Source organism: Akebia trifoliata, chromosome 7, assembly GCF_017979445.1.
Source record: "Akebia trifoliata isolate Shusen 1 chromosome 7, ASM1797944v1, whole genome shotgun sequence".
Taxonomy (NCBI): domain Eukaryota; kingdom Viridiplantae; phylum Streptophyta; class Magnoliopsida; order Ranunculales; family Lardizabalaceae; genus Akebia; species Akebia trifoliata.
Genome location: NC_141381.1, coordinates 22,969,975 through 22,997,907, shown reverse-complemented (window position 1 = coordinate 22,997,907; position 27,933 = coordinate 22,969,975). Strand labels below are relative to the sequence as shown.

The window sequence follows — 27,933 nt, the reverse complement described above, 5'->3', positions numbered from 1 at the left end:
ACTGCAGATCAGAGCTTTTAAGCATCAGTTAACAAGTCACTTTATCATATCATTTAAAAGCTGTCAGAAATTTAAATATACAACTTTGTAATAATGTTATTAAAAAAAATGCACATCCCCATAGCCTGTGGTTCATCCGAAGTTCAATATCAGGTTGTGGATGAAGTATTTGCTTCTTCTAATCAACCCTAAAAGATCCAAAAGCCTACTGCCAGGAAATTGGCAGTGTAGCAGGCAAAGGTGGCTGGCTATAGAAGCCTTCTGATCCCTGAAAATTCTGATAAGGATTTGAAGGAGATGGGCAAGGATGCATGCCTGTAAGTGGGGCTCCAACCAAAGGCGGCGGCTGTTGTGCAGCTGAACCATAAATATATGGCACACTTGTCATAGATCCAGCTGTTATCATGAATTGGGCTGGTGGTGGTGGTGGTGGTGGTGGCATAGGTGATAATGGAGGTTGTGGTGGCTGCTGCATGGTGGGACCCGAATGCGACATTGGAGACGATGATGGAGGCAGCAGTGGGGGAGGCGTATATTGTTGAGAAGTGGTTGTGAATTTGTGTTGAACTGATTCAGGTGTTGGAAATGGTGGTTGTGGATGCTGAGGTGATGGTATGTAAGAATTCTCAAGTTTTGGTCTCTTCTCTGAAGGATACTCACTAGAAGGCTCTTTTAATTGATTGCTACCAATAACACCCTCAGATGCCAGTGATGAGAGGACAAATGAGAGCATCTGAGCCGAGGAAGTTGAAGCAGCAAGCTTTGCAGCCACAGCAGCAGCCGCAGATTTCTGGGGAACTTCCTCGACATAGGTAGAGTTGTTGGGGAAAGAATGTGTGCGCTGTGTATACCTGACAGGAGGTGATTGATTTTTGTCTCCACTTGTGGCTTGAGTTTCTGGAATGAAACTGGATGGCATGGCAGATAAGGTTCTTGTTTCGTTCAATTTCTGCTCAGCTATAAACTGCCCATTCTTGCAGTTGAGTGCCTTTTGGCAAATATTGTCCACCACTTCGAATCGAGATTGAGCGGCCTGAAGAAAAAGAAAAGATGTAAGAGAAGCACATTATATGTACCAATGCAACCACATACAAAATACTTAATAGTCTGATTTTAGCTCTATTCAAACAATCAATACACTTCACAAGAAATGGACATAAAGAAAATTATTGTTCAGATGGATAGGATCGTCCAGTTGGTGTGGTTCTTCGGTCGACTGGCCAGAATGTGGATGGTCCAGACTTTTGAATATGTGGAACATGGGTAGATTTGGAGACGTGGGTTGTTGTAATATAGTGATTTTATGGGGCTATCAATATCATGTGTCATTGGAATATTATCGACAATAATAATCCCTTCAAGTATTTGCATCAAACTACATTAAACAGATACAACAGCTACACTTAAAATAGGGCCAAAAAAATTATAATTGTCATGCTATAAAAGATAAATTAACACTATACTATGCAAAAATAGGGTGCCAAAAAATTACAATTGTCACGCTATGAATACATTGAACACCAGAATCCCAATGTGTACGGTGTTTTGGTGCATTCCCCACATGTACACAAAATAGTTCGTCTTCTATAAAAGATAAATTGTTCTTGCTTAGAACATCCCTAAATGACCAAGAAGGATCTCTATTAAATTAAATATCATATGGCATTTTTTTATAGGAAATAAATTTGGATTAAGGAAAAGAAATAGCAAAACCCCACTATGTGAAAATGCCAACTTGCTAATTTGGTTAAAAGTTTGTGGGTATTGATACCACGACTTGGGTACAACGACCTCGGAAACGAGTTCACCTGTAGGAAGAATTGGAAGCACAAGAGAGAAGGAAACAATAGGAGATAGCTCTCCCTGACAAGAAAATATAAGATCCAAACCAAATGAGGTACCAAGAGAAGAAAAATAAGATGCAGACTAAAAAAATGTCCCATCAACACTTGTATAGTAGTGTTGAATGACGGGACAATAGCACCTATGCCCTTTTTGTGTACGAGAATAACCCAAAAAGACACATTTGATGGATCTTGATGAAAGTTTATCAAACCCAACCTCAAATGAGTGAACAAAACAAACACAACCAAATACTTTAAGAGTAACAACAAATGGATGAACTTGAGGATAAACCAAAGAAAAAGGTGATTGACCATTTAAAATTGACGATAGCATGTGTTTAATAAGATGATAAGCTGTGAGGACAGCATCAACCCAATAAAGCTTAGATACATGCACTTGAAACATAATAGTGCTAGCAACATCAAGTAAATGACAATGTCTTCGCTCAACAACACCATTCTGTTGAAAAGTATTAACATAAGTAGTCTAATGAATAATATCATTATCTAAACAAAAAGACCTAATAGAAAATTACATGTATTCTAAGGTATTATCAAAATAAATAATTTTCAAAAGTTAGTCAAATTGAACTAAAATTTCTTTATAATAAGTAAGCAAAACACGAGATAATTCAGTGCGATCTTTTAATAAGTAGAGTCATATCATACGAGAATAATCATCTACAAACACCACAAAATAATAAAAATCAGATAATTTTTTTATTTGACGGACCTCGAATATCCGTATGAATTACATCAAAAAAACTAGATTGAGGATTCTCAATACGACTAGGAAAAGAACTACAGTGATGTTTGCCCAACTGGCAGCCTCACATTCTAAAACTGACATTGAACTCAACTTAAGATACTATAATGTAAATTAGACAAAGACACATAACCCAACTAATAGTGCCACTAAATAGGTGAAACTGAAGTACTCAAGACAAAAGTAGGCGCATCACGCATTAAATAGTATAATCTATCTTCCTTATGCCCCAAACCAATCATCTTCCTCGTCTTGAGATCTTGAAAAACGCAATAAGGGGAAAAGGTTGCGAAACATTGCAATAATTTTGTAAGTTAACTAATAGAAAGTAGATTAAAAGGAAAATCAGTGACTAAAATATTAGAAGATAAGAAGAGATGAGTTTCAAAAAACATAACATTTTTCAACTATATTACGAGTGAACCCATCAACTAGTACAATGTAAAAATTAAAAGAATGAAAATTATAAAAGAAACAAGATATACAAGACATGCAGGTACTAGCTCATGAATCAATAACCTAAGGGAGACTAGCCATAAATGTGGGATTACCTAAAGTATCCATAGTAACTGTGGGTGAAGTAGGTCCTACAATCAAGGTAGTCAACTTCTAAATAATCTCTCCCAATTGTGTGGTAAGATCGGAAGATACAACTCTAGATATAGTCTGAGAAGTAGAATTAGTAGAACTCTGAGGAGGTTCCTCTTGAGCCTGATTAGCCCAAGCAAGTTTATCCCATTTATCCCAACAAAACTGCTCAGTATGGCCAATGTCGCCACAATAGGTAAACTTGAAATCATCACCACAACCTCCTCTACCACGATCACGAGAAGAGGCGGATGAACCACTAGAAACCAATGATGATGACTCTTTAGGAGTTGTAGAAGAGAATCCCAAGAAAAGCATACTGAAGACGAGAGAAGGCATTGGCAGCAGTTAGTAAAAATTTACTAGCAAGAATTTGAGAATCTGACCTTTCAAAGAAACATACTTTGGATTTAGGTTAGAGAAAAACGGTGCAACCTGAAATTTTTCTCGTAGCCTTTTCCAGGTCTCAAGATCTATAGTCAAGAGTTGATATTGTTGAAGTTCTTTTCACACATACCCCGAAGAGAGCTATAATAATCACTCATCGCCTTAGTTAGTAGTGAACATGGCCTCAAATAGATCAAATACCCTAGAAACATTCTTTTCTTGAGTACATCTCATGTATGGCTAGCCAGATCTGTTTTGTTGTATTCAAATACATCACATTGAAGGAAATAGAGAGTTCCATATAGTTCCACAGTCATGTCATAACTAGGGAATTATCATTTTGCCAATCTTCATACTATTTATCATCCCGGGGAGGTGGATCTTCAATCAAAAACCTTGATTATTTTTTAGCACAAATGAATACTCGCACAAAGTGTGACCATGGGATATAATTAGTGTCGTTGAGCTTGACAAAGGTGATCTGAGCACCAACACCTTCAGAAATCCCCAAAGTTGCCACCAGGGAGGAGTAAACTAAAAATCCGAACAAAGATTAAAAAAAATCTCAAAAAAAGAGTATCCCTTGGGATATTTTATGAAATGAAACTAGGGTTGAGAAGCCATCGAAACAATGATCGGAACAAAATCACAAAACCCAAAAACACTTGGAAAAAAAATTGAGATCCAGACAAAAGAATTCAATTTTTTTGCAGAAAATATTATTCACACGGCATCGTTCACACAGCAAACATTAACCACACAGAAAACACGGTTCACAAGCACTAGATATTACCTTTGCTGTGCAAGTAGTTAACCAATTTATGCATGCTCCGCTACAGACTCATTGGGATGCTATGTTTAAGGATACCGGGATATCTAAAAGGGCTACCAAGCAAAAGGATTATTATATAGACCTTCACCCCTTTTATCCATTACTGGCTTCTCAAATGCTAATTAGACAGGCAGACAAATAGTTCGTAGATCTACTTCTGCGTATTGTACCTTCATGGAAGATAATTTGGTGACTTGGCATAGTAAAAAACAGCAAGTTGTAGTTCATGATGTGCCTCTTTCTGCCTTGAGTGCTTCAATTTCACCCCTTCAATAGGTCATGTGTCTGTCTAATTTACGTTTCCTAAGTTGAGATTAATGTGAAATATAGAATGTGAAACTTGCCAATTGGACAAACACCACCGTAGTTCTTTTCCTAATCATACTAGGAGTCATCAATTTAGTCTTTTTGATGTAATTCATATTAAATTATTGGGTCAGTGAAAAATAAAAAATTTATCTGATTTTTATTACTTTGTGGTGTTTGTGGATAATTATTCTCGTATGACATGGCTCTACTTATTGAAAGAACGCACTGAATTACCTCGTGTTTTGCTTACTTTTATAAAGAAATTTCAGTCCAATTTGGCAAACTTACCAAAATTATCCATTCCGATAATACCTTAGAATACACGCAATCTTCTATTTAATTTTTTTTTCAGATAATGGCATTATTCAACGGATCAATTGTGCTAATACTTCTCAACAAAATAGTGTTGCTGAGCGAAAACATCATCATTTACTTGATGTTGCTCACACCCTCATGTTTCATATGCATGTACCTAAGCCTTATTGGGGTGATGATGTCCTCACAGCTTGTCATCTTATTAATCGTATGCCATCATCAATTTTAAATATCCACCTTTTTCTTTCGTTTATCCTCCAGTTCATCATTTTACTATTACTTCGAGAGTATTTGGTTGTGTTTGCTTGGTTCACTCATTTGATGTTGAGTTGGATAAACTTTCGTCAAAATCCATCAAATGTGTCTTTCTGGATTACTCTCGTACACAAAAAGGGTATAAGTGTTATTATTCTATCACTCAACGCTACTATGTAAGTGTTGATGTGACATTTTTTAAGTCTACACCTTATTTTTCTTTTTTCGGTACCTCATTTGATTTGGATCTTGTGTCTTCTCGTCAAGGGAACCTGTCTCCTATAGTTTCCTCCACTCCTATGCATCCAATTCTTCATGCAGGTGACCCTTACATAGTGCCTCTTGAAGTATATCAACGCACTCGTTTTCGAGCACCTTCATCTTCTTTGCCAACCCCAGATTCATTAACTTCACTTGAGATTCTTCCACATCCACCAACATCTACTTCTACCTATAGTGATCTTCATATTATTTTGAGAAAAGGTACTAGATCTTGCACTAAACACCCTGTAGACACCCCAATTTTCACAAACCCGTTAGGAAAATCCAAATTTCCTCGAATTGATTCCGAGTTAGACTTAAACCTCTCAATGGACCCGAATTGCCACTTGGCATCATTATTCATACATATATGCATACTTGTTGCATCTCATATCATTGCATGCCTATACCTTGTCCCTAATCCACTTTAAACCCATGTCCATCACCCATATCCTAACCCAAGTCCATATCCCAAACCCAAAACCAAGTCCATCCTAAGCCCAAATCCAAGTCCATGTCCTAACCTAAACCCAAGCCCAACACCAAGCCCACTCCAAGTCCATTCTCTCACCCCTTCATATGATGACACATGTTGATACCTCATAAGCCCCCGATGCCCAATGCATCATCTAATTGAAGGGTCAACTTCTCTTTTGTGAAAACTCAAGAATGCCCTTCTCAAAAGATTTAGTCATACCAAAAAGGTTATTTGGTCTTCGGTAATAATCCATAAAGGTGAGAAAACTTTTCATTATGCCTTCAAAAGGTGGGAATCTTCAAGTACATACATGGAGTTCTCCCATTAGTCCATTTCAAAATTATATTTCTACCCTTGCTTTATTTGTTATTTACAAATGAACCAAGATCTACTTTTCACCTACCACTTCACCTTTACACATGTCATTCTCCTATTCACCCTCCCAAAAGTATTTTTGTTCTCCCATTGGCCCATTTCAAAATTATACTTCCACCCTTACTTTATTTGTTATTTACAAATGAACCAAGATCTACTTTTTACCTACCACTCCACCTTTACACATGTCACTCTCTTATTCACCCTCCCAAAAGTACTTTTGTTCTCTCATCTCTATTTACCAAAAAATCAAAGATCAAAGAATGCTTTTAGGGTTTCTTCACAAATGTCATCTTTACCCTCATACAAATAAAAAATCCAAAAAGAAATAGCCTAAACCTCATGTCCATTTTCTTTATTTTTAGGGTAAGACCACTTTATCCCCGAAAATTCTCCAAAAACTCTATAAATACCCTCATTTTCTATGAGCAATTCATGCTCTCAAGCCCCCATCTCTCAACCTAAAACTCTACCAAAATCCTTACTCATTCTCTCATCTTCCAAAGTTCAACTCACTCAACCTTCGATCACCTCACTCAACTCTTAAGTTCACTTCTCAAGATTAAGTTCATTCAAAACCACCAAGGGACAAGGTGGGATTAAGATGTAGTTATTTATTTTAAAGCTTGCATCAAGGTGGGGTTTAAGATGTAGTTTGTTTATCTTAAAGGTTGCATATTCTTCTTCTACCCCTCTCATTTTCTTCTTTTTAGAAGCCTTAGGATGTAATGCATACCCTCTCTCATCCCCGGTAGATTGGACTAAGGTTCGATCGAAATGATGGGGGTTGAAGCCCTCTTCACCCCAATCTCATGCATCATATTGTACACAATGCACACACTCACCTATGCATGGCAATGATGAAGAAATGTGTCGCCCTCTTGATGGGGTGAAACACTAAGTTTCTAGCCATGCATACATGCATCAAGGTTGTGGCCTCAAGGGAACCCATCATGGAGTCTCTTTAAAAGCTCAAACCTACATTCATATTCCTAAATTCAATGTGACTACATGGGTCATTCTCTTCCATAAAATGCCCTTAATGTCACATTGAAATCAAAATCCTTTTGAAAAAGGGACATTTCACTCTAATGCACACACCACCTTTGTCATACATTCTCATGCATTTTTAATATTTGTTTTCTTAATTTTTTACAAAATAAAATGACCAAGCAAGGTAACCACCTTTGGTGGAGAGGATGGGATGCCTAACACCTTCCCCATCTTCTAACCGAACCTCCTTACCTAGATCTTAGGTAGACCTTGCCATTTCCAACACATGAGAGTCACTACAATACCATGGAAAAAATGATTTTCAAAAAAATTGATTCGAGTGCCCGTTCACACCCATTTCCAAAAAAGAATGGTGGCGACTCCAAACAATATAGCATTGAGGTTCATAGCGAACATTTCATGTCTACACACCCAATTGTTGATTTTGTGTTTTAATCAGATATCATCATTTCGTCAATTTGCACTTTCCTTGTCTACTATTTATGTTCCTACTTCCTATACACAAGCATTATCCTCCTCTGAGTGAAAACTAACTATAGATGAGGAGATTGCAGCACTTCATCATAATAATACTTGGGATCTATCTCCGCTCCACCTGGGAAGCAGGTTGTGGGTTTATACAGTCAAGTATCTTCATGATGGATATGTTGAGAAGTTGATAGTGCCCCTTATAGCCAAAGAATACACATAGACTTATGGGATTGATTATAATGAGACTTTATCTCTAGTGGCTCGTCTGAAATCTATTCAAGTTCTTATTTCTGTTGCAATCTGTTATATATGGCCCCTGTATCAGTTGGATATTAAAAATGTCTTTCTACATGAAGACTTGTAGGATGAGGTATTAATGGAGGAGTCACCTATATATGTTGCCTCTAGTAAGACTGGACTAGTGTGTCGCCTATAAAAGGCAATCTATGGGCTGAACAGTTGCCTAGAGCTTGGTTTCGTAAATTTAGCTCAGTTGTTCTTGCCTATGGATCTGTTAGATTTACTTATGATCATTCAGTGTTTATGAGGCACTCTTCCAGTGGAATTATTGAGTTGATAGCTTATGTGAATGATATCATCATTACTGAAAATGATCCAAGTGGTATCTCATACTTGAAGACTAATCTATCTAAACAGTTTCACACTAAAGACTTGGGTCTTATTCACTACTTCTTGGGTATTGAAGTAGCTCGCTCCAAAAAAGGTATTAGTTTGTCTCAGAGAAAATATGTTATAGATTTATTACTTGAGACTAATACTTTGGATTCTAAACCAACTGATACTCCTATGAATCCCACTACTAAGTTTGATGTTGAGTAAGGGAAAATTTATTTTGATGCAGGACGTTACCGTAGGTTAGTTGGCAAATAAATCTACCTAACTGACACTCGCCCAGATATTAGCTTTGTTGTGGGAGTAGTTAGCTAATTTATGCATGCTCCGCAACAAACTCATTAGGATGTTGTATTTAGGATACTGAGGTATCTAAAGGGGTCATTAGGCAAAGGATTATTATATAGACTTTCACCCCTTATATCCAGTACTGGCTTCTCAGATGCTGATTAGACAAGGAGCCAAAGTGATCATAGATCTACTTCTAAGTATTATACCTTCGTGGGAGGTAATTTGGTGACTTGGCGCAGTAAAAAACAGCAAGTTGTAGCTCATTCTAGTACATAAGCAAAATATAGAACGATTACTGCATGTGAGATACTTTGGGTTCAGAGTCTACTAAAGGAGATAGGGGTTGAAGTTCCTACTCCAATGCCTATGTATTGTGATAACCAAGCTGCTAGTTATATACCTAATAATCCAGTATTACACGAGAAAACCAAACATATTGAAGTTGATTGTCACTTAATTCGTGATACGGTGATAGCTAAGAAAATATCCTTAACCCTTTTTTACGTTTTGTACCAAGCTGCATGTCAGATTTGTATGCTCTAGCTTGAGGGGGAGTGTTAGAGTTCTTATTTAATGTCGTGTGGGCCCAAGACTTGAGCCCACACGACCCATGTCTTATCTCTTATTAATATAAGACGGTGTGCGCCCAATACTTAGGCCCACACGCCTACACGACCAACCACATGTTTTTAATATAAAAGAGAGGTCAAACCTTATTGGGGTGACCTACTCATTCTCTATTTTCCTCATCCTCTCCTTAACTCTAGATCTAATGGTAGAAGTGCTTTGATATCATGTTATAAGATTAGGGTTAAGGAGAGAAGGAGGAAAATAGATAAGAGAATGAGTAGTTCACCCCAATAGGGTTCGGACTCTATTTTATATTAAAAACATGTGGTTGATCGTGTGGGCTTATGTACTAAGCCCACATGACCTTACATTAATGAGAAATAACACATGGGTTGTGTGGGTTTAAGTATTGGGCCCGCAGACATTAAATAAGAACTCTTAACAGTTAGAATTAGAGTTTTGAGTCTAATATGTGAGAGCTTATATTTATTGCATTATTTTATCAATAAGCCTATTTTTAATGAGTTCAGTAACTCGATGATAACGGAATTTGGACCCAGGTCTCTATTATCATCACCCAAAGACTTTACCAGCTAAGCTAGTTGGCACTTGTATATTTATTGCATTGTAATTGGTTTTTAATAGTTTATGGGAAAAAAATTACAGCTCTCTTTATAAGATTTCTCCATATTTGAATCATCGTGTGAGACCAAGGTGTCGTCTATGTTCTTCTACTTCCTCTTTTTCATCTTCTCATATTTTTTTCTATTTGAGACCATCCCTAACCCCAATCCAAGCCCAACCAAATACCTTAAAACCTCTCCCAAAATCAATAACCACCTAACCAAGGCCTTCTTCGTTCACAAGAATCCTATCTGAACTCTTCCAAATCTTAAAGCCACCTCTCAAAAAAAATCTTGGATCTGAAATCTACAGTCCAATCTACAATCTTTAAACCCTTCCCTTATCAAACCTAACCTTATTTCATAATCCTAAACCTGATTACAACACCCTATTGAGAACTACCATAATTACAAAACTTCGTACTTCACATACCGAATTGGCCTTTGTTTAAATCTTTTACGACGGCCAGTAAACATTTTGAGCCTGAAAACCCTTTCTATAATTTGTCTGTTTTTTCTTCATCACCTAATTAGCTTTTTCCCTACCCTTCAAACCTAGGTTTTCCAATATCAGTCAATCTCAACTAGTGTCCCATTCCTAGAAGTGTCCTTACTAAAGTGGCACCATATATTTTTGCCTAGGTCTTACCAATCTTAACCTAAATTTTCTGAAGGTAACTCACCATAAACTAATTATGCACTTGTTATATAGTTCATATCTGCACAATTTAATACAGGATCTAACCTTGCCACCCCAAGCATAAGACACACACATAATTCAAGGATTGTTATTCCTTTAGTCAGTAAATATATCATGAATGGAAAATAACAAAAAAAAAATTGGACTGAATGTTTAGCAAAAATCAGCTTTAATTGAATTTAAGTCATCGCTGTTATCACAATCTCTTTGATGCCCATCGAGAAAAAGATATCAAAGTGAACTCTAGCTAACTCAACCTTTATGAAACCTAACAGTTCATCCATTTCATGCAAAATGTTACCCATTTGGTTTTGAAACAAAATCCTCAAAGCCTTATCCCAATGATTTGAGGTTGTATAAGTGAATCCTATTCCTTCATTCCATTTTGTTCAGAGCCATGCCTTCTGTTATTGCTTGGTTTTGAAACTTTAACTATAAGAAATTAATGCAATAGAACAGATAGGGCAGTCATCCAAGAAAACTAATTATACTTTTGGATGTTCAATAAGTGTCTGGTCCCGCAGAAAGGCACCAATATATGCACAATTGCTCAACATGGTCTATTTAGCTCCAAATCAATAAATGTAGATCAGTAGAATGTAACGAATTTCTTTATTTTAATCATTACCAATATAAATCACTACTCGAAAGAGTAAGTTCACATATATCAAAAGCAGCTAAAAGAGCCCTTTCTCCAAACACTACACACAAAAATGCAGAGATTGATATACTTGGATGCTCCAGGTAACAATTCATCTATGGTTCTTCACATTGAGATTTTCAAACATCAGATGGAAAGATCTAGAAAAGTTAAATTGCCCTCAGAAAAAATCAGGTTGATTGAAGTGTTAAATAATTACCTGAAGTTGAGTACGGAGTTGGTCCAGCTTGAATTCCTGAGAACAAAATCCTGTCAGTTCCATGTCAATAAAAAGAGGAAGAAGAAGAAGAAGAATAAAGTATAAAACAAAACCCTACAATATGATACTAACGCATTAAACTCTTGAAAAGTGAGGTTTGGAGCTATGACAAGACAAGGACAAGGAAGGATATTGTGTACACAACATTAACACTTAAAATGGAAGTATCTAGATGAGTTGCCCCCTTTTGACTGCCCAAGAGAAGACTCTCCGCCAACCGAGAAGGAGATGGTATCGAAATTCATTCCATGGGCTGCTTTCCTTCTATCTGATGCAAGGAATTTCAGCGGGAGAGAAAACTATCCCTTACCAAAAAAGGGGTAGCAGGAAAGAAATTCATGGATGAGTGAGATAAGGAATGAAAGGGGTAGGTGTATAATCAGAGAATCAAACAAAAGGAGAAGCCTCATTAGTCAATATACTCATGATGGGAGAAAGTATATTTAGTAGATATCCCCACCCCTGCCTTTCCCCATGAATAAGAGGGAGGCTGATATTCTTGTTACCGGTTGACTCCGGTCCTATCTATAAGAAGAGATCAAATGAAAAAAGTAACCAATTCTTTCGTTTCCTTGGGTCACTGGCCATCCGCTGGGAGTTTCGGGTTTAATACCGATATTTTAGCAACAAATCCAATAAATCTAAGTTATAGATATAGCAGGGATACAACATCCAGTTTGAAGTATCCAGGTAAAATCCAGTTGGGAGGATTGGCATCCAGCTTGGGCTGACAGGGATTTTTTTATTATCAAAAATCACTCTGAAGATTGGGGATTGTCTTTCTAAGAGGGGGGTATTGGAGTTAGAGACTTAAAAACTTGTGCCATGGAAGAAGATTCAGTTGTCCAAAGGTAATAAGCTTACTCTCATAAAAATGAAAAAAATAAAAACTTTATCTAACCTTCTTATTTATTTACTTTCTTTATTCTTGCCTATGCATATTGCTAAAAGATAAGAAAAAATGACGAGAGATTCATGTGGCATAATAAAATTGATTTTTTTTTTCAAATATCACTCAAAAGTTGGGGTTTATCTTTTTAGGAGAGGAGGTACTGGAGTCAGCCTAAGGACCATGAACAAGGTTCTCTTGGACAAGTAATGGTTGAGGTGTGGGAATAAAAGAAACAATCTATGGGAAAGGGATTGCTAGCAAGTTTGGGTACCGAAATTATTGCTAGGATGGTAATGCTCTCTTCTCTCATGGATTAGGGGTCTGGAATGGACTTTCCAAGGTCTACATGGCCTTCATTGATGCTAATAAGTCTAAATTTTTGAAGTACCTATGGTGTGGCCGCTCGCCTGTCCATGGCCTTCCCATTGATTTACGCCATTTCTAACTCAGGAGGCACTCTAATAAAACACAGTGGCTTTAAATAAAGACTCGTCCTCACTGGGAGATATCTCAAGGATTGTGAAATAGATAGTGTTAGTGAGTTAATGAGTTGAGTAGGAAGATGGTTGATGCATTTTAGTCAAATAAAAGTGTTTGGCATTTGAATTCGGGTGAGCTTTATTAGGCTAGATCATCGTTTTTTCTTAATTGAATTATCATGTTCAGAAGAAAGATCCTTCCCAAGAAGTTTGGTTTGACTTCCGACTCCTTCTAAGGTGGTTCTGTTAGTAGTTGTTTGCAAGACACTTTTTAAACAAAATTCCCATGGTGGGTCACACGGTTTATAAGGGCCATCCCATGACAACAATGTGCTTCCTTTGCAATCTTGTGAGGAGTTGGTGAACCATTTTCTATAACAATGTGACTTTCCAAGGAAATTGTGGGCAATGTTCTTCGAGATGTTCAAAATGTGTTAAATAGTCCACAAGACAATATTTGGTGATACAAGGCATTTTCCTTAAAGAGATTTCATGCAGGCTCTCCTTCCTTTTGCTATAATCTGGGAAATTAGGAAGGAAAGGAAAATGCAAATCTTTGAGAGAAAAGGATCCAACGTTGATGATGAATATAAAGTTGCACTGTACTTTGGACCTCCATAATTTCAAAAGTTTGGGGTCATTTGGAGGATTTTGTCTTTAATCAAGATGACATTGTCTGTTAGACTCAATAACTTCATTGTTTCTATTTTGATTAGTTGCATTAGAGGATGGTTTTATCTTTTCCTCCCTTACACGTCTATTGTATAGTTTCTAGTGCTTTTCCTTTTATAACACCCAAATAATTTACCAATCAAAAGAAAAAAAATGTGATACTAGCACTACAAGGAGCATCCATGGTTTTCTGTTTTTATGGTGTAGGTGTTTGGTGAGTTTAAAGGTGTTCTGTTTGAGGATTTTCAGTTTAGAAAGGATATGTTATGTAAGACAAATAGCTAGTTTTTGTATTTGTTTGCATGTACTGGAGACTTCCTCATAATTTCAATAATAAAAGAAATCGAGAACCTGCTCCTGAAGAGCTTCTCTTAAATGAGACACAAGAGTTTCTCTAGATGATTCAGCTGCTCCAAGCTTTCCAATACATTCTCTCAGTATATCATGTTGCCCCTGCAACTCGTCAACTTCAGATCCATTGAGTTGCCCTGTTCATCAAAGATGACAACATTAGAGTGTAGCAAAGAAATCACTAAAAGCCAAGTAAAGTCTTTTTTTTTTTTTTTGGATAGATGTCAAGTCTGTTAGAGATGAAGATGAATATATACATTCACTCGGATCAGCAAATTGGCCAAGGAATCTGAAAAAATGGTTCTTCAAAAGTTTTCCAGGCTGGGGTTCAAACCCACTTTCATAAAATTAGAAAATTAAGGAATTCACCATAAACTTTCAAAAATATAGGCACTGAACAACAAAATCAACTAAAACTTATAAAAGAGGATGACGAGTTCTTTTGTATAGAGTCACCATGCTTGATAAATTTTGTATATACGAATCCAAATCAATGAAAAAACATCAGTTCAAAACCTAGGTCAACTCACTTCGATGTTGGGTAGAAATCTCACCTTATGAAATAAGAAACGAGATGACCAAAAATCAAGCACACAAAATAGTTCCACTAAAACATTCTCATAGCAGCCAAATTAGCAAGTCTTCTGCATGTTCTATGTAGGAAATGACAAACTGGAACCAAACAGAGGAAAAATGTGGATACCACGAAGATCACTACAAAGATGGGCTGGTCTCATTGGTATTATACATTGCATTCACCAAAATCACATAAACATACTCAATGTAACAGATTTGATAGTTCAATTCATTATATGTCCTAATATAAAATGCAAGGAACGTTGATGAAGAATTATACAAACATTAAAAAAGGAAAAAAAACAAATTATACAAGATACATCTGCAATCTCGAAAATGTCACATGTTATTTAGTTCTTGTTGTTATTTAGCAATTCCAACTTTCAAAGAAAGAGTGTGTGGTTTTTAAAAAGATAAATTAAATTCACCAGTTATACAGTACCTGAGTTATAATCACTGCCAACTTTCTTTTCTACTTTATCAACAAAGCCAATAGCTGTCCTGCATTTGCTCAACAGAGAATCTTCATCCACAGGGCCATTATACACAACTTCATAACTTGAAACAATTTTTTCCAGTATATTTCCAGCAGACTGATTCTAGGTGATGACAAAAAAAGTAGGGAAGGAGTTAAAATCCTTGAACTTGAATCAGGCCACACAGACAAATGCAAAAACATGGAAACATGCACATCTGCCCACAGAATAAAGTTTCTCACCAGTTTGGAGCCTGAACTTTTCCCATTTTTCTTCGTGTCCTCCAAGTTCCTTCCCATAAGCTCTTCCTTGAGATTTTTTCCCCTAGAACCAAAAACTTTTCTATCTTCCCAAATATCAATCTGGGTAGAGGACATGTGAAAAATGCAACCATAAATGACACAAAAGGAATGTCCTTTGGAATATACTCAATAGAAATTATTAGTATTCTAAAGATTAAAAAGGGAACAAAGAAGGGTCTTGCAAAAGAACAAATATAAGAAATAAAAACCTTAAAGATGTAAAACATGCATTTTTTGGTGCCTACTTTTTGCACTGAATTAAAGCAAAATAATAATTCTAAAAGAGACAGGGAACTATTAGTAAAGCAGAACTAAAAATGAAGCAAAAGTGACCAAGGCATCCCTCCAAAAGTGAGAGGTTTTTAGTTCAAGCCCCCTCGTTGGCCACCCACAGGGATTTATCCCTACTTAACTGGTATATGTGAATTGTGGGGTATTGCATGTACCCGGGGGGTTTGGGCAAGAAATGGTGCTCCAAGAGGACAGTCACCCCTGTGCTAGTCGGGCCTACAGGTCTAGAACACCGGTCATCAAAAAACAAAGTGAAGCATAAGAGCATGACTTTCAATAAGTAAAAACCCTCTTACTTCATTGGACATTCTAGTCAGGAGTCAATGAGTCAGCTCTCCAGTTTGTGTTACCTTGGCACTTCCATTTTTGGAATTTTTGTCGTGCCAACACTTGGAGGCACTTGGACACTTGAAACATGGCACTTTTAGCCATGTAGGGAAAAAGCATCAAATGATATCACCAAATTGTGCTTCATTTCAGCACGGTAACATTGAGTGTCCTCTAAAGGAAAAACTATGTAAAGTATAAAGTATCACAAATTATTAATTAAAAATTCCAGTACCCTCAAAAACTATTTGTATGGTTTTGAATAATTTAAATTAGGTGTTGACATGCATAGTTTAACTTATATATCTTTTTGTCAGTAGGTTTTCCCATTAGCCTTCTAAGATTCCCAATAATCTTGTTTTATTAATGCATGCTTCATGTCTAATAAATCAAACAATTTGCATATCTTAATTCTTTTTGTCTTCTTCCTTAATTTTTTGTCATTTTTAAGGTTGTAGTAGGTGTTCATTTAAGGCAAGATCTTTAAATAGTTTTTGTATTTATACGTCCAATTTTTTTTGTATGACCATGTCGCGATATTTGAATTTTCAAAAGTTGGCGTGCCAAACACCTAGCATTGTCTCTAGTTGTATGACATTCCATCTCAAAAACTTACTAATGCCATGTGTGTGACTTATGAAATGGGTGAACCATAACAAAGTGAACACGAAAAATGTCAAGTTGGGGTTTGAGGTGCTGGCATCCTACCAGTGTAAAGGCTTTGGTTTATGTAGTTCACTGTGTTAAAAAATATGCAGGTTCTACAGGGAAAGCCAAACCATAACTGTTAATGATTATTAGGCAGCTTCTTGACATTACATTTTATGCAGGCATATATTTATACAAACCCTAATTCCATTCCTGTTCATATCATCCGCTCAGCCAACCCAATTTTGTTCTGGGACAGAGTTTAGATGATGATTGATGCGGGACAACCAAGAAATTTGTTCGATTCTAAGGTTTTTCTACTTTTGGAAGGGTGATGGAAAGGGTTAATTAGGTGAAGAAAAAGATTGAAGAGTTACAAGATGAAAGATGAAAGATTTAGCTTAAAGGGGTTAATTGAGAAATGGGTAAACACAAAATTGTTCAATAGGGTGTTGTAATTAAGTTTAAGGATATAAAATAAGATTGGGTAATAGGGTATAAGGTAGATTTGGAGAAAAGATTAACAGTATAGGGTATTTATGGTGAAATGAGAATTGGATGTGTTTCTTGATGGGGTTAGAGGATTCTTGAAAGGTTCTTGAGGGATTCTAGATGGTTTCCTGATAAATTCAAAACAAGGGGGGGGGGCGAGGAGAGAGAGAGATTAAAAAGAAAAATATGATTTATTTGCCTTACAATCGTCCCAATGATTTCCATGGCGTCACCAAGTTGAATGCCCCAACATTCAATCCATACACAGAAAGTTTGTCAATTTTTTCTATATATCAACGATCTTCCTAAAACAATCTATTACATAGTTTAAATAGGAAAGACCAATTGGTAAAACCTAAAGGACTTCCAATTTGACTTACCTTATACTCCTAGGTAACTTTCCCAAATTAGTATCTTTTACAAAACATTGACTTTCCTAAAATAGAAACTTTCTAAAAAATAGTAAAATTTCTAATTCAACAAAAACTACTCTACTAAACCTAAAATACCTAATTATAAACTTCAAAGACAAGTACAAAAAAAAAAAAAAACTCTTGTATCCCTAAAATTCATCCCACCCATTAATGGACTATAAAACCTATGGGCCATGAGTTTTGATGTCTCCATCAATGATGATGATGATGATGTAACAAGTAAAGAAGTAATTCTAAACAAACACAAGCACAGATGGAATTCCCTCCTCCCGCCATCCTCACCACCAAAAATAAAAGAACAAAAAACAGCACAGTCCACGCCTACACTCCACCCCACACCCACATCTACTTTGTCTTACCTCCCACACCTATAGCACACGTGCACATCACACACATACATACATAACAAGAACATGTCTCAGATCTACATACCAGTCGTTGTGCAGCATTTCTTCCAAAGTCATCCCCGTTCTCAATTACATCTCTAATAGCATCTGGAAGAACCTTCCAAAACTCAGCAACAAATTCTGAACCTTTTCGCCTACTATTCTGCAATATATCATTTGCTAGATATAGAAAAGACAGTCTCTGCTCTCGAGAGGAACAATGGTATTGTCTAGCCCATGTTTCAACAACTTGTTTTGCTTTATTCATATGGAAAATACACCAGTGCGATAAAGCTTGATTATGTCAAGGGCAACATCTCAAGAACATTTAGAGATATGAAAAGAACGAGATTTAATACTAGTATTCACCATGTGCATGGCAATATTCACCACCATATAAGCCATAATGAGTTTCAATTTGTCAATGTAACAATGACACAACACTATTAGGGGTTTTGGTCATGTGTTGGTGACATCCTTTATGTGAACATTTTTTTAAATTCAAAAAATGATATCTAAATGAGGGATGTTGCTTCCGATCACACACTACTCTAAAAGCCATTTCTTAATATCACAACATTTATTTCCATAAAGCATAAGCGGTCGTATTTCTATCTAGTAAAACTTTCCCTTTAGTTTAATTGAAACACATCCATCACTTAACACTCCAGAAATGCTCCTCCACTTCATCAACCCATCACTAGTTGTGTAGATTACATCATCATTAGTTTCTCTGTCTTTATGTATGACTAAACCTAAACAAAGGAAGTCGTCTCTCTAGGGTATCGCTTGTAAGTGAATCTTAACTAATGACCTAGAAAGGGTCTTCAACAAAGTTGCACTATGTATCTTCTATCTAGGTCCTGCTTATCTTAAAATCCCTAGTTTCCAATGTATCCCTTCATAGTTCTAGTTTCCTCACGTTTCATCTACCAATACTACATCATCTACACTACAAGAAGCAAGAAGAGAGCGTCCCATATTTTTGTACATTGAAAATTTTGCTACAGTTTTATGAAAACTTCTTTTTATGTCCCTTTGGGTGCTCATGGGGTAGCCTAAAGTGATTTTGGATATCATGGTCGGATTTTCCCAAATTCCAAAGAGAATTGTCTGTGGAGGAATCATCCTCATGCAATACGTTGGAGCATTGCAAATAGTGTAATTCTACAAAGCTCCCCCCCTCATTGGCTGGTTGATCTTTATGAAGGAGTGGCTACTCGAAAGGACATCATCCTCGTGGAGCAATCTCACTCCTCTTTTTAGCAGACAGATCGGGTCCTACAATCCTTTTTCTGTTCTTTTTTTCTTTTCCTTCATACATCATAGGGAAATCAATTCTCTACCTCCACTCTACTCCTGATGCATTCCTAGTTACTTATCAGAAAAAAAAATGAAAGCATACACACAAAGACATGGGAAATTAAACAATGTAATCCTTAATTCATAGAAATTAATAAAAATGAAAGCATACACACAAAGACATAAAGTGACAATCAGGACAATGGGAAATCAGTGGGTCAATGCTTATTTATCATCCCAGGCAGAAGCTCATTTTTGTGTGGCAATAAAACCACCTTACCAAGTTGCCCTACATTAGATGCGACCAACCAATGATGGAAGGGGAAAAAAGTATCATGTGCATTAACTAAAACATATTCAAAAGGATACTCTCTATGCTTTGCTGTGAATTGTTGAGCCTGGCCAGCTTTTCCACCAAAATCTGCCCATTAAAAGTTCCACTCATGGTTTCTAGTATAGTATGCCCAAATCCCAATGAATAAGAGATAAAACCTACAAAAGAAAAGGAGAAAGGGCTGGATACGGAGAGAAGACATGGGTTAAGTTGTGTCTATTCTTAGTGAGATTACACAAGATGCAACACACAAAAAAACCCCAATTATTAGGCATCAGGATAAACAGTAGTACAGTACCAGAAACCAAAACATCAATCCTTTTTTTTAGCTAGGCAAGCAATGGGGTTAGTGGTAAGCATGAAAGTGGGTTCAACAGGTTTTGAACCTAGGCCGTGGGATCAACACTCCACACACCTTGCCAACTTATCTAAGTTGGCACCTTCCAAAACATCAATCCCTAGACAACTGTTCTGTTATGTAAAATGATTCACCAGAGAATTATCAATTTGGAGAGTTCTAGATGATTGCGGTCATGCTTTTTCCCAAAAGCCATCTAAGAAACCAAAAGAAATTTAGAACATCTTCATATAACAAGACATGAGCAGATCTTACCTCAAAGTAGCTGCCTTTTTCTAGGAGTATGTGCTTCAAGAAGATTCCTGCATTTGCGCATTCAAATAACAGAATACTGGTAAGAATCAAACTACTTTGCAATCATGTAGCTATAACAAAATTAATTAAAGGAACTTTAAAAGAGGAGTCATTAAAGAACAAAAGAAAATTTTGAGCAAGAACAAAATAACTCATGTTCGAACTCTATTTAATTAAACCTGGAAGTCAAGATGGGTATCATACAAATTCTTTTCCAAATCCACCACATATACAAACATTGGATGACTAAGCAACCAATTTTATAATTCAAGTATGAACAAAATTTAGGCATATAAAGGTGACTTGAAAATCCCGACATTATTCTCTGGGAAGGAATCTAGTTTTTCATACTTTTTACCTATGTATTGTCAATGTCTAAGAACCTTGCTCATTTTTTTTTCTCTCCCTTTCGTTCTCTTGTATATTGGGGCCTTGTCCTTTCTCTAATAAAATTCATCTTATTAAACTAAAAAAGAATTTCTTTTGTAAATAACCAACGACCAAACCCAACTCTTTCTATTCTTTGAATGAATATTGCACTAATAAGGTATATTTCTTTGAATGGATTGTGACCGTTGGAAAAAATACACATGGTTGATCACTTAATCAGGTACGTGTTGGTCCTTCAAAAGGAGTAATTTTTATGTCTTCCTTGGTTTGAAGTATAAGGTCTTTTTTCCCACAGCACATATAATGTGGAAGCTATCTTTAGTGGGAGAACCAAAGAAAGTGATGAAAGATCACTAGTTCAAAGAAATACCAAACAAAACTAGAATGATCATAAGGACTACCTCTCCTATAACAAACTAATGTAGAATGAGATGAAATCCCATCCTAGATCAAGATGTTTGAGAAGAATTTTAGAAGAGAAAAATCACAAGTCTCATAATGAGAGCTTGGTAAATATTTATAACACATAATAAGGGAATAGACATAAATGCCCTTATACAAGAATAATATAAATAAATTCATATAAAACAAACTAGAACTAATTATCTATTCTAATATTTCCAATACTTCCCCTCAAGCTGGGGCAAATATATCAACTAGGCCCAGCTTGGCAAGATGAGAATTTATGACTAAAGGTCTAGCAAACTTTGTAAGCATATCTGCTAGTTGATCTGGGGAAAAAACAAAGATTGTCTTAAGTGCACCAGACCGAACTTTCTCCCTAAGAAAGTGAACATCAACCTCAATGTGCTTAGTTTTTTCGTGAAGGACTGAGTCAGATGCAAGCATGATAACAGATTTGTTGTCACAGAACAGCGACGAGGAACCAACAGTAGGAAATCCCAACTCTGTTAACAAAGATCTAAGCCAAAGAAGCTCACATGTGCCTAGAGCCATAGCACGATACTTAGCTTCAGCAAAGGAACGAGAAACCATACTCTGTTTCTTACTTTTCCATGAGATAAGATTACTGCCATAGAAAGTACAGAAACCAGATGTAGATCTCCTATCTGTAAGAGAACCCGCATAATCAGCATCAGTGAAACATGATAGATGTGGCTGAGCAGTAGATGAATAAAATAAGCCTAGACCGGGACGGGACTTCAAGTAGCGAAGGATACGATACACGGCATCAAGATGTGAGGTACGTGGAGCATGCATAAACTGACTGACTACACTAACTGCGAAGGTCAAATCCGGTCTAGTATTAGTCAAATAAATTAAACGGCCTACGAGTCTCTGGTAAGATGAAATATCAGATAAAAGTTCCCCAGATTCAGCATGAAGGCGATGATTTTGATCCATTGGAGAAGATGCAGGACGACAACCAAGCATACCAGTGTCCTGAAGAAGATCCAAAGTGTATTTACGTTGAGATAACGAAATACCACGGCGTGAGCGGGCTATTTCTAACCCCAAAAAATACTTGAGGGGACCTAAGTCTTTAATCTCAAAAACACTACCTAACTGCCTCTTAACCATGTCAATCCACTGTGCATCATTTCCAGTTACTATAATATCATCCACATAAACCAAGACAATGGTATTGCGGCCATCTGCTCCTCGTCGAATAAAGCAAGTATGGTCAGAGTGACATCTGGAAAATCCCATAGATAAGATGACCTCAGAGAAACGCTGGAACCAGGCTCGCGGAGATTGTTTTAGGCCATATAGAGATTTAAGAAGACGACATACTTTCCCAGAATACTCCCCCTGAAAACAAAAGCCAAGAGGGGGGTCCATATAAATAACCTCTGTCAGATTACCATTTAAAAATGCATTCTTCACATCAAGCTGGTGAAGAGGCCATGAGTGACAGGCCGCTAAAGAGATAAGTAGACGGACAGTAGACAGTTTGGCTACAGGGGCAAATGTGGCTCCAAAGTCCTTTTCCGGAGTCTGCGTAAATCCCTTAGCGACAAGTCGAGCTTTGTAGCGATCAACAGTACCATCTGCAAGATACTTGACTGTGAAAACCCATTTACAACCAACAGTCTGCTCCCCAGAAGGAAGAGAAACAAGATCCCAGGTGTGATTCTTCTGCAATGCATCCATCTCAGTAGTCATAGCTCTAGTCCACATAGGATCACGTAAAGCCTCAGATACAGACCGAGGAACCCGAATAGAGTCAGTAGTGGCAAGATAGGCTCGATAGGAAGGAGAAAGACCCTGATAAGAAACAAACTGGGCGATAGGGTGATTAGTAACACACCCTCGCTTACCTTTGCGAAGTGCAATTGGTAAGTGAGAGTCAGAAATAGAAGGAACAGGCGTAAATGTAGAAGGGGATATACCTGAGTCCAAGGAGGAGGTTGGCAAAGTTTGAGAGGGGGGAGGGCGACGAGAGTAAACTTGCAGCGGCGGCGGTGAAGATGAAGATGGAGAGAAAACTGGAGATGGTAGCACTGTTGGAGAAGAATCCTGTAAAGAAAAAGAGTCCTGCAAAGAAGGTGAAATACGAAAATATGGAACATTTTCAAAAAAGGTAACATCCAGGGAATGAATAATACGATGAGAAAGGGGATCATAGCACCGATACCCCTTTGACATAGAAGAGTAACCCAAGAAGACACAACGGGTAGCTTTATCATCTAGTTTGGTACGATGAGGAGTTCTATCCTGAACAAAACAAGTACACCCAAAAACACGAGGTGTAATAGGGAAGAGAGTGCTATCAGGTCGAAGAACATGAAGAGGTACCTGTCCCCCTAAAGTACGGCTCGGAACACGATTCAGGAGGAAAGCAGCAGTAAGAACAGTCATATTCCAATAGGACTTGGGAACATGCATCCCTCGCAGAAGGCAACGGACTATGTTCATGAGGTGACGATTCTTACGTTCCGCCACCCCGTTTTGCTCAGGAGTGTAGGGACATGATAACTGATGAAGCATACCATTTGACTGTAATGTTGTATTGAGTTTGAATCATTTTAAGGAAATTAACAAAAATAGGTAAGACTTCAGAGCGAGAACGCATTAAATAAACCCAAGTACAACGAGAATAGTCATCAATAAATATAACATAATATTTATGACCATTAAAAGCAGTAACAGGGGAAGGCCCCCACACATCAGAATGAACCAAATCAAAAATAGCATTAACTCTATGCATGCGAGGAATATAAGAGGCACGTGTATGTTTAGAAAGCTCACACACAGAGCATTGAAATTTGTGTCCACTACAAGATTGTTTTAAAGCAGGAAATAAAGAACATAAGTGCTGAAAATTAACATGTCCTAAGCGAGCATGCCATAAGTCTAAAGTCTGAGAAGAAAAAGTATGAGTTCTAGTGAGTGGGAACACAGAAACTGGGGCAGCAGTAGGTGGAGCTTCAAACAGGTACAACCCATCCCTCTCATATCCCTTGCCAAAAGTCCTCCTCGAAGTCAGGTCCTGAAAGACACAGTGAGTAGGAAAAAATGTTACAGAACAATTAAGCGATTTTGTAATACTACTCACAGATAGAAGGTTAAGAGATAAGTATGGAACATGGAGAACAGAATCAAAAGGAAAACCAGGAGTTAGAGATATAGAACCCTTACTGTGAACAGGAGTAAGAGACCCATCAGCAAAGCGAACCTCCTTATGAGTAGTAAGAAAAATAGAAGAAATAAAATGATTGGACTCACCGGTCATGTGATCAGAGGCACCAGAATCAATGACCCAGGTCAGAGGAGCAGAGCTAGACTGAGTGGCATGAAATGCAGAAGAGGTACCTGGAGGAGTGGATGCAACTGTCGAGGATGAGGGAGTCTGAAGCTGATCCCGTACAATAGCTGTAATCTGTGTCTGAAGATGTTGCAAATCAATAGTACCCAGTGAAGCATGATCAACAGAGGTAGATTCCACAACAGCAGCACGGGACTGTCCCCCAGAAGATCTCAACAAGTGGGGATAGAGTTGAAAGCAACGAGCCTTCTCATGGCCAATCTTCCCACAATGACTACATGTAAGACTATTTCCTTTACCACGCCTACGACTCCCACGGCCTCGATTCCCGGATCCTAAAGTACGAGAATTAGAAAAACCCGAGTTGGCTGCAAAAGCCATCTGATCTGTATCTAGAGCTGAGATAGTGACAGGAAACTAAGTCTGAGAGGGAATGACACGGCGACGACGCTCATCGCTATCAACAGTCGCGAATATCTCAAATAATGAAGGTAGAGGAGTGGTATTAAGAATTTGGGTCCGCAATGCCTCAAATTCAGGGTGTAAACCCATGAGGAACTGGTATATTTGATGCCGAGCAATCCTCTTGACCACATGTTCAGCTGCCTCTGCAGATAACTCGGCCATGGACTCATAGTGCGAGAGCTCCTCCCAACGGGACTGAAGAAATCCAAAATAATCTGTAACACTCTGATTTCCTTAGGATGCTTGAGCAATATCACGGTAAAGTTCATAAATCCTTGAGTCATTGCGAGCATGTGCATATGTTTGAGTAAGAGCTGACCACAAAGAAGAGACAGTCTCATGATACATAAACATAGTGTAGATGAGGTGCTCAATGGAATTGAATAACCAACCAAGAATAGTACAATTATCAATTTCTCATTGTTCAAATTTGGGATCAATGGGAGGTGGCTTAGGAATACTACCTAACAGCCAACCAGATTTTCCCCGACTACCCAAATAAAGTCGTACAGATCGAGACCAGCTCTGAAAGTTGCGACCATCTAGTGGCGCATTGGTGATACGCTGGACGGAGAAATTGGCCCCAAGAGTGGTGGTAGAATCCTTAGTCTCGTGAGTCGTAATCATTGCACACTATTAGTACTGTATTTGGATTGAAGAGAGATCTCACGTGTCAGTACTGATTAAGGCCAAATAATCTTATTAATTGCTGTCGGCAACACTAGAACCCACTCCTACTGTTGTTATAAGATTGAACCAACCAAATACCACTGTTGTGAGATTGAACCAACCAAAATAGTCACTGTCGCAGGTCTGTATACACCCTAAGAAGTGTTCTAGGGCAGACTCTGTGCTGTAGAAGTATCGTAGAGCAAAATCAGATCCTGTATAGCTGATGGAAAGTCAAATATAGACCTGTAGTCCAAGGTAGATGGAATCGCAACACAGCTAAGAGATGAAGTAGGGCTGACTGTGTGTTATAGAAGTGTCGTGGAGCAGATCAGACCCTGTAGGACTGATCGAAAGTCATAAACGAACCTCTAGATCACAGTAGATGGAATCGCAACTCAGCCAATAACCTACTGCTGCTGTCGCAGGGACTTTTAGGTTATCAAGACCTGATCGCAGGCTCTCTAGAGAATGTAGATTGAATCGTAACTCAAATATGAACTTGTTGTTGGTGTCGCAGGTTACTGTAGATCATCCAGATCTGATCGCAGGTGGGAAACAGGTCTGGAGAAACCTACTGATGTTGTCGTAGAGAGCTTTAAGGCTTGTAGGTCTGATCATAGATGGGATTCAGACCTACTGCTACAGTCGCAGGGTATTGTAAGATCCTAAAGGCTGATCGCAAGCCAGATCCTGATCTACAGGTAGCCTGCTGATACTGTTAAAGTGATGTGTGTGATCTATAGTTGTTGCTGTAGCCTGAAGACTGATCGCAAGAAACTATTGGGGCTAATAGACAGGCACCCAACAACACAAGGCTGATTGCCAAGGGTAATACTAACATAGAGAAAAGAGAGAGAAGGAAAAAAAAAAAATTACTAATCACAGTGCAAATCTCTATTGCAGCATGTGAATTAGAAGACGGTGATTAGGTTTTTTGCCCATAACCCACAGGTCCCAGGATCGGAACCTGGCTCTGATACCAAGAAGAATTTTAGAAGAGAAAAATCACAAGTCTCATAATGAGAGCTTGGTAAATATTTATAACACATAATAAGGGAATAGACATAAATGCCCTTATACAAGAATAATATAAATAAATTCATATAAAACAAACTAGAACTAACTATCTATTCTAATATTTCCAATAGTTTGCACACCCTTCATACTTTGCAAAGAGAGGGTGTGACAACGCTGCAGAAAAGGTAGGATTCATGTAAAACCGACACTAAAATTTAAATAATAAAAAAATACAAGATGCAAACAACAACTTCGAGTTTAAAAGAGCAGAACCAGCGCCACCGGTGGAGGAGATTTAGTTTCTTCTGTAATTTCCTTCAATAACCAAGGTTTCTTTATGTGGTATGTACATCGCATAAATGTGGGAAGCATGTACCATGCATGTGGCGCTTACATCCAGTACGCATTTGAACCGTCTATATTACACTTGATATATCAAACCCAGACAAACATGAGAAATTTACAAGAAGTTTTGTTATTTAAGCATTTATGGGTTTTTTTTTTTTTTTTTCAAAAGAAAAGAAAAGAAATGAGAAGAGAAGGGTTTATCAGATTCTTGATTGGTCCCCAAATTTTTTATTGGTCCTCCAGGTTTATTTCATTCCAAAAAGCTGCCAATTGGGCTTCATAACTTTCCTTATTTATTGAGCTCTACTGTTCTACATCTTAAGATGATGCAAATTCAAAACAGAACTTCCTTATCTTCAGGATAAGAGGATATCTTAGAAGATTAAAATACCATAAACATAGTACAGAAATTTAAATTTTAAATTCATAGAATCTTGCTTGTTCTGGATGCCAACATAGCCATGCAACGTGGGTTATTTGAGAATTAATTAACAGTTTAACCTTCACATTAGAATCCAAACCAATAACACCGGGAATTACACATATAAGGGGAAAAAAACTTCAAAGAAGAAAATACAACAAAAAAAAAAAATGGACAAAAAATGTTAATTTCCAAGAAATTAAACCCTAACTCACCTCCATTCAAGAATTATATGTCCAAAAAAAGGGAATGAAACAGAATCAATTATTGACAGCACAGTACACAACCTATTGATCGAAATTCGAAACACATAAACCTCCATGGAAACCTTTCGTGAACGAAAAATCTAACCTTTTAACAACAATGCAGTCAATGATGAGGAGAATCAACGAGATAGAATAATAATCTTTTCAAATCTTCCATTCTGTCTTCTTGTTTCACAGAAATTGTGGTGGAAACTTTGGGGTGTTTCTAGAGAATTGTGTGGTTTTTAGAGATATTTTGAGGCGATTTTGGTTTACCAAACGACAACAAATAAGTGGAGAGAGAGAGAGATTCTTTAAGCGTCGTCTGTCTTGGGAGAAGATTGCGTTAGGGTGTTGGTCTTTAGTTTCGCAACTTTTAGCTGTTCGCTCGTTGTTGGT

The 27,933-nt window shown here is 37.4% G+C and overlaps 1 protein-coding gene across 4 annotated transcripts; it reads right to left on the bottom strand.

The window, feature by feature from the left end:
• Window positions 1-24: 24 nt before the first annotated feature.
• Window positions 25-27,933, bottom strand: LOC147398433 (uncharacterized). Of its 4 annotated transcripts, none has more exons than XM_086447624.1 (9): window positions 27,641-27,933; window positions 20,208-20,254; window positions 19,630-19,752; window positions 18,005-18,252; window positions 15,321-15,440; window positions 15,045-15,201; window positions 14,027-14,163; window positions 11,573-11,608; window positions 25-1,033 (listed from the first exon to the last, which is right to left on the bottom strand). In XM_086447624.1, the coding sequence occupies exons 3-9, from the start codon at window positions 19,703-19,705 to the stop codon at window positions 206-208; spliced, it is 1,602 nt and encodes a 533-aa protein (XP_086303750.1). In that variant the 5' UTR covers window positions 19,706-19,752; window positions 20,208-20,254; window positions 27,641-27,933; the 3' UTR covers window positions 25-205. The 4 variants fall into 4 exon arrangements, with proteins under 4 accessions (XP_086303750.1, XP_086303749.1, XP_086303751.1 ...); XM_086447623.1 differs by having other exon boundaries at window positions 19,630-19,775; window positions 27,641-27,932; XM_086447625.1 differs by having other exon boundaries at window positions 19,630-19,681; window positions 27,641-27,932.